Source organism: Parasteatoda tepidariorum, chromosome 9 (genome assembly GCF_982258835.1).
Source record: "Parasteatoda tepidariorum strain Cologne lab strain chromosome 9, Ptep-v5.0, whole genome shotgun sequence".
In the NCBI taxonomy this organism is placed as follows: domain Eukaryota; kingdom Metazoa; phylum Arthropoda; class Arachnida; order Araneae; family Theridiidae; genus Parasteatoda; species Parasteatoda tepidariorum.
Window position 1 is genome coordinate 83,344,824 of NC_141763.1, and position 13,417 is coordinate 83,358,240.

General features: G+C 30.7%; 1 protein-coding gene across 1 annotated transcript in view; it reads left to right on the top strand.

Annotated features, from left to right (window-relative positions):
* Window positions 1-13,417, top strand: part of LOC107448964 (uncharacterized) — a 31,050-nt gene that overhangs the window by 12,535 nt on the left and 5,098 nt on the right. Inside the window, exon 3 of the mRNA XM_087152264.1 lies at window positions 12,447-12,593. Coding sequence (XP_087008390.1) covers window positions 12,447-12,593 — 147 coding nt within the window. The remainder of the gene's footprint in view (window positions 1-12,446; window positions 12,594-13,417) is intronic.

Here is a 13,417-nt window from a genome sequence, read left to right on the forward strand (position 1 = left end):
TTCGGATCAGACTGCATAGTATGTCTGAGTTGCTTTTCGGAATGCGCCTGGAGCTCGCATCGTAATGACAGACATTAATTAACAACACTAACCTTGTGTAAATTTTGGATCAACATTTTCGGATCACTTTGCATAGTATGTCCGAGTCGTTTTTCGGAATGCGTCTGGAGCTCGCATCGTAATGACAGACATTAATTAACAACACTAACCTTGTGTAAATTTTGGATCAACATTTTCGGATCACTCTGCATAGTATGTCCGAGTCGTTTTTCGGAATGCGTCTGGAGCTCGCATCGTAATGACAGACATTAATTAACAACACTAACCTTGTGTAAATTTTGGATCAACATTTTCGGATCACTCTGCATAGTATGTCCGAGTCGTTTTTCGGAATGCGCCTGGAGCTCGCATCGTAATGACAGACATTAATTAACAACACTAACCTCGTGTAAATTTCGGACCAACATTTTCGGATCACTCTGCATAGTATGTCCGAGTCGTTTCTTCGGAATGTGACTGGAGTTATCACATCTAAATGACTGACATTAATTAATAACACTAACCTCGTGTAAATTTTGGCCAAAGATTTTCGCATCACTCTACATAGTATGCCTGAGTCATTTTTTGGAATGCGACTGGAACTTACATCTTAAAGACGGACAATATTTAATAATATTAACCTCCTGAAAAAAATTTGGCCAAACATTTTCAAGCTACTCTGCATAGTATGTCACAACCCTATACATAGTGTAACTAAAAAGCTCTTAGAGAACTAACTAAAGCTCTTAGTGTAACTAAAAAGCTCTTAGAAGCTCTAAAAAGCTCTTAGAAAGGCAATTGGAACTCGTGCCAGTAGAACACGTTGATAAGCGTGATACAAAAATCACCACAGGAACTTATAAAATGTTTTACTTCCAATATAAAATCACTTACATAGAAGGAAGACACACCCCTAATTAATCCCTTTTTTATGTTTTTTCGCCTCTATTTCATACTTTCTGAGCCCGAAGAGTGTTGCATACGATCATGCTTGTGTTTTACAACAGTTGAAAGGTTATTTCTCTTCATTCTATAACCGTCGTTGAACAGCCGACTCAATTTATTTTTGGGTTAACGACTACTAATGTTCAACTCCTTAACCTTATCATTTTTAACCCAATCCAGAAGAACTCCTGGATCAAGTATTGGGAGAAATTTTCCGTCGTAAAAGACATTTTGATGGAACTAACTAGCATTTGCATTACATGGAGAGGACAAAACCTCTCTCGCTTATCCCAATGGCTAGGAGACTCTTACCCATGATCCATCTACCACTGTGGATATTTTACGTCAGCACTGTGGCCGGTGCGAGCCGGGTGCGGAATTCGTATCAACCAACCATCGCTGGGATTCGAGCCCTTTTCACCTCATTGTAAGGTGAACGCTCTATCCCCTTAGTCACCACGACTCTGTGCCGGGTTGCTAAGTTTATTACAGTTACCACTTAATTTAGACAAACAACCAGAAGCTTGAGCCCCTGCTGTAAGAAGATTAATTGTTTTTGACCGTAAATTATAAAGTAGTTCCCTTTAACTTTCTTCAAGCAGCGTTAAATACATATCCACTGAAAACTTTTCTCGCGCATTTCAAATGGAGTATGCGTTTTATGAAATTGTTTACTCTGGTGTTAATAAGGGGATACGGCACCCTCTTACAGATATGTAAGTATTACAATTTAACTTAAAACTTTAAAAAAAATCTACGTGTTTAGCAGCTCTATTTCCTAGACCTAGATAACTTTTGAAGGAAATTTATAATCTCCTTTTACCCTATGATCTGTAGGTTCAGAGTCTGGAAGCGTAGCTAGCCAACCAATACGAGGAATATTTTCACTTCCCAGAACAAATTTGTTGACAATGTATAGAAGTCCCTAAAAACGAAATTAAAACCATCTCCAGAAAGCACTTTAAGACTAAATCGCAACTCTCAATGAAGAAATACGGAGTTTCTATTCTTAAGCCCCACGCCACTTCTTATTGATCAATATTTTAAATATCTTGAAGATAACTTATATATTTATTATTTTAATTCTTTTTTTCTCTCTGAAATTATATGTTTCATTTTTATTCTATTCAGTGAAAGTAATATAGTTTGTTCACCAGGAGTTGACACTTGGCTCCACCTACCCGGACGAAGAGTTCATTTCAGAGTGGAAGTAAGAGAAGAAACGTCTCTGCAATTGAAATTGAGACAACCCTTAATGCGCGCTAAACGCAAACTGTGAATTCTTTTTCAGTCACTTACTACGGTTTATCATCAGATATTATACCTTTCGTTACTCTAGCTAATTAAATTTATTTTAAATTGAAAAACTGCTGTTTTCCCAGCAAAATGTCTCTAAAAGGACAGACTATTCGTTTAAAAGAGAGAACTATCAAATTTATGACATTTTTAATGCATATAAAGAATTCGAAATGAATATTTTTGTCGTACGATCGCCAAATGGTTACCTTGTTTAGGATTGTTTACATCCTTGTCTCAAAAATAGCGAAATAGTATCGTAGGGTACCACGTGATGAGGGCGGAGCAAAGGGACAACTCCTGGTGAACGAACTATACCTAATCGATAAGTTAAAACTTTCTAATTTCTCCTTTCATAGTCCGCTATAACTTTTCTTTCTAAACTGTTTTCAGATTTTTTGCTGTTGATATTATTATGAGGTTCAACGAGTGATATGATTTGAGATTTAAATCATTATGGTCATTATTATCAGTCTTCAAAGAAAAAGTTTTTTCCCAATAGTTCAAAACTTTTTCTTCTTAATCTATAGCAGTTGTATTTGATCTTTTATACTAAAAAATTGATATAATGTTGACCTATTAGAAAACCCAAATGTGCAACAACTTGTCATTATTAATTTAAAAATATGAAACAAATAACTAAAATTAAAAGCGAAAATAGAAATAACAGATCGAGTGCAATGATACCTCACCGTTTAAATTAGTCAACAAAATGGCGACAGTGATTCATGTGATGGCGACAGCCAATCAAAATCGACAGCGGCACAACGGTCACATGGAAAAGAGTGACGCTACTTTATGTGGGTAATCCAGCGCTTTAATTTGAACCCAGTCACCCTCTATTCGTCTTCGAAAATCCGAGAAATCGTCCAATTAAAACAGCGGAAATTTGATTATCTTGTCAGGATTCTTGTTGAATGGTCTCACATCCATAGACCTTTGAGATAGGCGCTTTTCGTGGTTTGAGGAATAAGGTGGAGACTTACTAACCGTTAAGTCCGGCGGAGGACTTACTGATTCTAAAATTAATAATCTCGGTAAGAGAAAACAATAGAGAAATAAAACAAACGGTATGTTTATTGTGAAGCTTGTAAAAATTTTATGCTGAAAACTTAGAATTTAGTTATGAAAGTTACCAACAGATGCCGCTGTGCACTTCACAGTGTTCTTGTAAAGAATAAAAAAGCGGGTGGACTTAAATCTAAAACATCTGTGATAGTCCAATAATGAAGGAAACAGGCTGTATTCAATGGATTACCTGGTAATTAATTATCTCGTACGACATCCTACTTTCTCGTTTTTTATTTTAAATCTGATCGTTCCAGTTATCAATGGCTTGTAGGGCCATCTGTGGGTAAACTTTTTAATTAAATTCCAAAATTTCTACATAAAACTAAAACAGTTTTCAAAATAAATTGTTTTATTCCAGAATCGTCTTTTGTTTCCGAGATCAATGAGATTAGTAAAAAGATTAATTATGAAATCAATGAAACCTCCCCTCGACATCTTGTATGTTCATTTCGTGCTTAAATAGGTTTTGACATTATTTTAATGAGAGACAATACGACAAAATTAAACTCATTTGGTCCACCATAGAAATTTTAGAAAGTGAGCATTTTCGCAGGATGGATTAATTTGCCAGGGTCACAGTGGAAGGTAACTAAATCACTCTATCTCCCTCCAAAAATTAGCCAAGACCAGTAAACCAGGTTGCTGAGCGTGTGGGTATAAGAACTTCTAAACTGTCTTATTTCCTGTATGAAATCATATTGAAAAATGTAGATATCTGCAAGAGAGGGTCATACGCAGCAAAATTTCAATTCATTAGTTTGATTCTGTGACTGCTGTCTCATATCTTCCAATTCTGATGAGTATAGTGCACGAACATGTGGGTGAATTTTTAAAGCTGTTAAAGGCATATTTACTTGTATTCTATCAATATATGTCCGTGCCAAATTAATTATCAAGAGATAATGAACCAAAACTCAATACTCTCTTAATTTTGTACACTAATGTACCTTACACAATTCGTTTCACTATATGGGATAATTGGAGCATACCAGGCATTTTTATTCTTTACGCCTTTAATATCTGTTGTTCTGCTCAATTTGGGAAACCATAATACTATTTTCATAATAGTAGAACCTCAATTTGAGCTGATGTTGAAAGAGAACAGCAGTTAACAATATTAACTGAAATCATCAATGACAATGAAAAAAATAAAATATATTTCGTTCGTTAAAGAAAGATTATTCGATGAAAACTTTAATTGTGTTTTTGATTAGAAATGGGTTCGTCATCTTTGCTTTAATGCATCTAATTTTGAGCCCTGAGAGGGTGTTCGACTAGAAAAACTCGACTTAACTTAGTGGTTATTCCTTTGTTAGTGAAAAGTTACGACTTACGTAGGCGATAAAGTGAGTGCAGAGCTGTAGAAAAAATCAAATTGCTTAATATACTGCTAATTAATATCCTTCCTATAAAAGAGAGAGCACCTCAATAATTTTTACGTCATAAATTTTAAAACAAATTGAAACGTATTTTATGAGTTAATGAAAATTTTCAGAAAAGTAAAAGGAGAGGAGCTTTAATTCACGGTAATTCTATGTTTCACGGAGTTTATAAAAAACATTTATAAGTTTTCCTGAAAAGTTCTGAATCCCTTCAAATAAAGCAAAAAAAATTCATTAAAAATCTTTTTTTTTAAAAATCATTCCGATTTTATTGGTTGTGCATTAAATCATTTAAATTATTCATTGAATCATTTATCATATCATTAAATCATTTATCATATCACTAAATCATTTATCATATCTTTAAATCCTTTATCATATCCTTAAATCATTTATCATATCATTAAATCATTTATTATATCATTAAATAACTTAAATATCATTATTCATTGTGCTTTAAATCTTTCGCTTTACTTCCACACTATTTTCTAAGTATTTTTGCCACTTATTAGTTTTAAGAATAACACTAAAAAACATTATTTTATAATTTCAATTATTTTAAAATAACCATTAATTTCGACAAAAATTTTAACTGAATGCAATACATTTGTTAACAATTAGTATAGGTAGTAAATGTACAGATTACCGATCAAAAGCTATTAAGTAGCACTTAGGATATTAAATTTTAATTAGAAAGACCATTTTGAAAATAGCATATTTTTCCTCTTATTACAAGGACGCATCTAAGAATAAAGAAGCGAATTATTTTCCGGCTTTTAATTTATACTACTAATGAAAAGAAAATCTTTAATTTATAATCGATTTTAATTACACGGTGAATTCTGTCCCTTTAAAAGTGACCCGACTTTTCAAAGCTCTTGGTAGTACTTGTTTGTACATTTTAGAATCAGATTTCATCTTACTCAGTAATAATTAGACTCTACAGTCTGTATTATAGATAAAATTTTGGCTCAGATTGTGAATTTTCAGATCATGATAATTCAAAATTTGAACCTTCTTTTATTCATTAAAAATTTCCATCGAAAATCGAAATTTATTTCTTCGATAATTGAGTATTTATTTTCGAAATAATTCTTAATGCATTACTGAATAACTTTAGCATTAACTTTACCCAACTAAAGCAAACTTTACCCAACTTTACTTAAACTATTTCTCTAACATTTAAAATTGCAATGATCAACAAACCTTTACCTCAAACAAATGTTTGGAAATTCTTCATAAATTTAAAAATTTTTGGAATTGTAATCTTAGACGACGTGATTTTCAAATGCAATGTCTTGCAGAAAGTATGCAATACATTTTTGCAGTTCTTCATTTATTGTGGATTTATTGTGGCTCTACTTATGTTGCAATTTCTGCATGTCTGGTCATTTTGAAAATAAACTTCGTTTTTGCTGTCATGAACAGCTTTGAGGTGATCACTGGTAATATTCCAGCTACAGTTCTATGATTAATTTTTAAAAAAGTATTAAAGAAAGTGCAGAAGTATATATATATATATATATATATATATATATATATATATATATATATATATATATATATATATATATATATATATATATATATATATATATATATATATATATATATACAGTCGAACCTCGCTAACTGGAACCTCGATTTCACGAAATTTTCGATATCTCGAAGGAAAAAAAATTCCCTTCAAATTTCTTATACACTCAATGTTAAAAAAAAACTTGATTTCACGAATTTTTTTTTCTAATCCCTCGATAACTTGAAATTTTTTTCTCCATAAATAGTGTAGATTTTTTTTCTTCTGAAATTAAAAAAATATTCAAAAAAAAAAAATTAAGAATGGCTGACAAGGCATAGAATGATATGTGTCTTCCTCTACGATAATGAATGGCTTCAAGAAATCTGGATTCATTTGAGATCACGAAAGTAGTCAAACAATCAATATCGTTAATTCTGCAGAAAACTACACCGAAAATGAATGGGACAGATTGACCGAACTCATGAAGTTTGATGACATGGAATTTCATGACTTTGTAAACGTAGAAGATGCAGTAATAGTATGTGGTCAGTGGGAAGACAATGATATCATCGCTCAAACGAAAGCGTCTTGTGAACTATCAGAAGAAGAGGATGAGGAAATCGAAGATTTACCGCCCAATGTTACTAACAACATTGGACACTGTAAGGCCGATCATTGAGAGGCAGCCGAATATGTCAGAGGAGACATTTAAATTAAAGCTATAGTCCACTTAGAAAGTGTTATAGACAAACATTCTTACACATCTCTAAAGCAAACTATAATTGAATCTTTTTTTAAATGAAAGTGTAAAAAGTATTTTTAGAATAAATATGGAATAGTAAATAAGGTATGTAAAGAGCATTTTTCTTTATTCTACCATCGATAACATGCGCTTTTCGATAACTCGAATTTTTTCTCCTCTCCCTTCAAGTTCGAGATATCGAGGCTTGACTGTATATATATATATATATATATATATATATATATATATATATATATATATATATATATATATATATATATATATATATATATATATATATGGTTGTGACATTTGAAACCAAAAATTTCGGTTAGCAATAAGGACGTATGCTTCCTCTGCGGGGGGATGAGTAAAGGATAATTTGGTAGATGTTTTTAGAATGGAAATGTTAAGGCTCGCTTGAAACAGAATTTTATTTTTTAAATTGAAACGAAAAAATAATTTTTTTTAAAATTGTAAATTTAATTGCACAGATATTTAACGGAAAAATATAATCTTAGAAGAGGTTGTATCCTTTCATTTAGAAAATGTGAGTGCTCCCCGGTTCCACGGACCCTGGAGATGAGACAGAAATTGCCATTAAATGTTTCTCCCACGGGTATAGTGTCCTCTCACCTTCTTCTTTCTTTTAAATTTCCTTTTCTTTTTGTTATAAAATAAGCAATAAATTTTTAATTTCAGATTTTTAAACGGTTAAGTTTCAAAAGAAGTTTTTATTTAAAAAATAAATAAATAAATAAATTTCATTGCTCTACGAAATATCCTTGAATCATAATTGCTGTACCTATTTAAGTAAAAAAAAAGAAGAAAAGTATGTGTTAAAAATCGCATGGTAAACCAATTGAAGAAATCGAGAACAAACACTCCTTTACTTATATTTATTGTTTTTAAAAATAAGGCACACCTGCTCCAGCGTTTTAAAATGCAATTTGAAAAGGCATTAAATATGATTTAAAAATAAGTTTAAAAACTACTTATACGTGTGCAGAATTTTGAAATAATAGAATTGTAGGCGTGGCAGCATGGAATCTTTTAAATTACGGACTTAAACGGAACTAACTGAATACATTTCTTATTGCATTTAAAAAAATGCCCTGAGATTGATGCATAATAGATTTTTCGAGTGCAGTAATTTTAATTATCTGATTTTTTTTCCTAAAACTAATCATTACCAAATTGACCAAATAGGGTATGTATGTAAAGTTTGCGATTTTAGAGCGCACAAATAAGGATGACATAACAGAATCCTATTTTGAAGTAATTGTAGTTTTATTGTTATTATTGTGATTATTATTGTTATTATTTGTGTGATAGTATTTTAATAAATATTCAAAACATGATTTAAAATAAAAAATTTTAATTCTTATATTCTACATAAATGTAATGGAAATATTAATCAGCTCAGATTAAATTAAAGTCGCATTAATCCAAAATTAACGTAGTTAATTATAAAAATCTATTATTCACTATATTGATTTAGTTATAACGAAATTATAAGTAGACAACAAAAATCTTTTTAAAATAAAATTCAATTTTAAATAATGGGAATTATACAGTGCAAAAAAATTATGTAGAACATTAAATGTTTTTCCTTTGACATTTTAGTTTATTTTTGTATACGGGTAATTTTATGAATAAAATTACCCTTATATATATAACTGACAGTTTTACTCTACCTTAAATTAACACTTTTACTTTTCTTCATGTAAAGCAATAAACAATATTTAATAACATGAGGCATGATACATAACATATAACATGACACAAAACACAATGATAAATAAATATGCAAATAATAATGGATACTCATAGAAGTAGTTAAGCATTACTCAACTGCCTGAATTTTTTCAATTGTTAATGAGGATAAATTTTCAATTATTCCCAAATTAAGTTGTATAATTATAATTAGGTAAAATTTTTGCATTTTGTGAAGTTTCTCCAAATTACTTTTCTAGAAATATTTTCATACCAGATGCACTATGAAATAATAAAATATCACAATTTATTTATCAATTATATTTTATTCGAACCATATTTTCTATTTCAGAACTTAAACTAGAAAAAAATAGATTTTCTGAAGTAGGATATTGTAAATAAATAAAATCCTAAGTAGGTTTCGTTTTTGATAGTTGTATTGTCAACAGCTATTGCAATACCTCCATGTAAGAAGTTTGTGTTGTAAAATTTAGGGGATGGGTCAAAGGAATGCAACAAAAATGTATTCCTCCAACTTCTTGACACAGTGGGATTCATGGGAAATCAGGGTTGCTGGCGATAAACACAAAAGATCTCTCACAGTTATGCTACGTCCTTTATTGATTTTCCTCCCTTTGAAACAGTTATTGCACGGTAAACTGTCACACATTCTTAGAAATAATTACCTCTTGCTTAGTTAAAGAGAATTTCAGCTGTCACGGAATCTGAGAAAGAACGTTTTTATGTGTTTATAGTTATTTTTATGCGTTAAAAGGGTAGTAACGGAATGGTTAATTAAAAAAAAAATTTCGTGTATTTAAACTTTATAGTATAATGCGTATTGGCAAAAGCAAAGCTGGGGTTTTGAGTACCCAGGGACAATCTCAGTTTTGGGGCTGCCTTGCAATAGCATGTAAGGCGTTAAATGAGAATTTTCGAGAGATAACTTCACGTTCAAGATAATGCAAAAACTTAAATCTATCACATTTGACATTTTTTTTAAAAAATTTCACAGAGAGAGAGTCATGGTGGCTCAGAGGATAGAGCACTCGCCTCACAATGTGGTGGGTCGAGTTCGAGTCCCAGCTATGACCGGTCGATAAGAATTCAACACAAGGATCGAACTAATTACAGTACTAACGTAAAATATCCATTTATGGTTGACGGGTCATGGGTTAGAGTCCCCTTTCAGGCAGGCTAACCATGGGAGATTTTCATGGTTTTTCTCTCTATGTAACGCAAATGCGGTTTAGTTCCATCAAAAAGTTCTCCAAAGAAAGAAAGTTTCTTCCAATACTTGTTCCAGAAGTCCCTTTGTCTTCTGAATTAGGTTCAAAATTACAAAATTACTGAGTTGAACATTGGTAGTTGTAAACTCCGAATCGGATCGGCTGTTCACCGGTTACAAAATAAAATAACATTTCATATTGAATAAGATTTAAATGTTTTTTCGAACAACGTAACTGAATAAACATATTCAATCGAAAGGTTTAAGATTTAATAGTGTGTCTATGTTGCAAATGTAGTTTCAATTGCACTTACGTATTTAATTTCAGGTAACTTATATGTATTTGATTGCGTATATTACTTTTTATTGTATGATAAACGTTTTTTCTAAAGGCATTTTTTATTCAAGTAGGTTAAAAAAAATAATTTAAAAGAAATCTATGCTCTTAGCATATTAGGTACAACAGACATCCAGTTCAAGTTTTGAGCAAATCGAATAAATATTTGAAAAATATTAATTAACAAATTAAACTGGCGATTTTTAAAAGTGAAAAATATTTTACTGTTTTAATCATTTATACAGTTTATTATGAATACAGTGTAAATTTTTTTTCTTCATGAATTTTGCCCCCATCTAAGACGGCGCCTGGGGTCCCATTTTATTTTCCGTTAGCTTCGCCACTGAGTATCGGATGTAATAATTATAATGTAAAATGACTTATTGTTTGACCTTTATATCAACCGTCTCATTTTCTATATCGAAATTGTAAAAATTCTTTTTAATAATTCATAATAATTTCAGCGTTGTTAATCCTTTGCTTCCTTAATTTTTTTTAAATATTTATTCTAATTTAATAATTTTTATATATTACAAAGAATTTTCATTGAAATGCAGCATGACGTTTACAAACTCAAATTTGTCTGTAACTTCAAATCCGTTAGAGATTATTATTGTAAAAAATAAAGCTTAATCTAACGTAAAGCACACTCTACGTTACTACTAAGAAATTTACTAAGATATTTAATTTATCTGCAGCACGATCTTCAAAAGCTCAAATTCGTCAGCAACTTTCAGTTCATTAGAGATTATTATTGTAAAAATAAATCTTAATCTAACGTATATTTAGCGTAATCTAGGATAGTAGAATTTACTAAGTCACTAATATCTTTAAAGACTCAAATTTGTCTGCAACTTCTAATCCATTACAGATTATTATTGTAAAAAAGAAAGCTTAATCTAACATATATTTAACATACTAATTCAGTGTTCTAATAATAAATATAATAATGTTATACACAGAAATGTTAATCTAATGTACCTATAATGTATATGTTATATATAATGTTTATTATAAAAATGTTATACATTATATGTTGCTTAAATTTAAATCGGATTTTATACAATCTTTCGCTTTGTCCAAAAGGAGAAAAAACAGAGGCTTACGCGAAGAAATGAGAACGAAAACTTTAACGAGAAATAACGTTATATTTCAGAGGAAGAAAATAACAGAATTGTAATTTACGATGCTCTGATTTTGTGCCGATTTAAAATATCGTCAAATAAAAGTCGTTACCATACCATCACGGGTACTTACCAGACAAATAAACAATAACCAGAAAAATGAACATTGTCTCGTTTCACTATGAAATTTAAAAGAAAAGGAAAACTAATCCTTACTGAGATAGAAAAATCTTTTCTTTTCGTTTCATCTTTTCTTTAATTTTCATTCGTTCTCGGCTTTAATTATTAAAATTTTTTCGATAATTGTTTTTTTAAATCTAATATTGCGAATAATTCGCAGATACTGTGATAATCTGCTAAGAGTGTTGCAGTGCTGGGGGGGGGGGACTTTTTCTACGAGGGGTACTTGTATGTTATTTGAACAACCCCATAGCCACATAAAAACTTAAAAAACATGTAGTGTGGGGAATTAACCCTTCAAAGCAGAATTTCTTTTAAGCATATTTTTCATCCCCTTTTCAATATTTTCTATTATTTTAAGTCAAAATATATACAAAATATTACATTTAGCATTTTAATAATTATGGTTATGAAATACAACACGAAGCACCGGTGTTTTTTTCTCCGTTGCAGGTAAAATCTTCAAACACGGCTCACTTCCGAACAATATTTTTTTCAAATTTGCACTTATATGCAGTTATTTAGATCCAAGAAAAACAGTCATTCTTCATTGAAATTTAGTTAATTTACCAAATCATTTTTTGATAAATGCTCGAATAAAAGAAAAAAAAATTTTTTTTCAAACTACTTTTCTTTTTAATTTTATATTTTAGTACAAATACAACATAACATATTTATTTAGCAACTAGTAGACTGATTTTTAGAATTAAAATATATTTTTGCTTGTAATTAGAGCGTCAGGAGTGAAATATATAAAAGAGAGGCGGTATCCCATCTGCGTCAAAGGGTTAGGACAGTCTCTTTTTTTTAAATTCAAAATTCTCTAAGATGTCTTCTTCTTTTTTATTATTGTCATTCAAATTACAGGAAATCATCACCGATATTTGATCGATGTCACGGTAATCAGTATCTCTTGAGAATTCCTTATCAGATGTACAACGTGAAGGGAGAATTGCGATACATTGTGCAAGATCCACCTAATCTTGAACAATGCTATTTAGAAGCATCTTGCAGGTAATTATGGTAACTTGCTCACTACCATTCTTCCTTCCTCAATCTTAGATCCTTTAATAATGACTCATTAAGAGGACGTTAAACCGCTGGGAGGACGCTTCATGGCAAATTCTCTCTTATACCTATATAGATAGGGATTAGACAGAAGTCTTATTGAATAAGACTTCTGTCTTATCAGAAGAATCTTATGATTGTCACAAGTCTTATGGCAATAAAATTTCTGTCTTATTGGCGGAAGCCTTATTGACAGACATTAAGCCACTGTCTTTTATAGTTTAAAATTTAATGTTTGGAGATAAAAGAGAATTCAGGTTAAATTAGAGTAAACCGTGAAGTTTCAAATGCTGAAAGAATGCAATCGTCGCTATATGAAATGACGTTTTTTTGTGAATAATGTGATATTTTCATAACTTTTGTGAGTTTGCAGCAGTTAAAGATGACCGTTAGGTCAAGTTCAGTCTATCAATAACGATCGTTGTCTATGTTTATTCTGAAAATGGTGCAAAACGTCAATGTGAGGAAAAGTCACAGTATTGTAGAAGTGAATAGCGTTTGCGGCGTGATTTTTTAATATTCGATTACCGTATCACCGAAATCGTCACCGATATTTGACGTTACACCGCGTGAGGACGTTTTATGGACGTTTACTCCATTCCCACTTTAAAATTAAATGTTAGATGAATTCAGGTTGACCTAGAGTAAACCATGAAGTTTCATATGAAGGAATATTTTTAAAATATAAAAATTACTGACAGGAATTAAATAATCAATTCCAAAAAAGAATGTTTTTTTTTTAAATAAATAAATAAATAAAAATTGGTAGT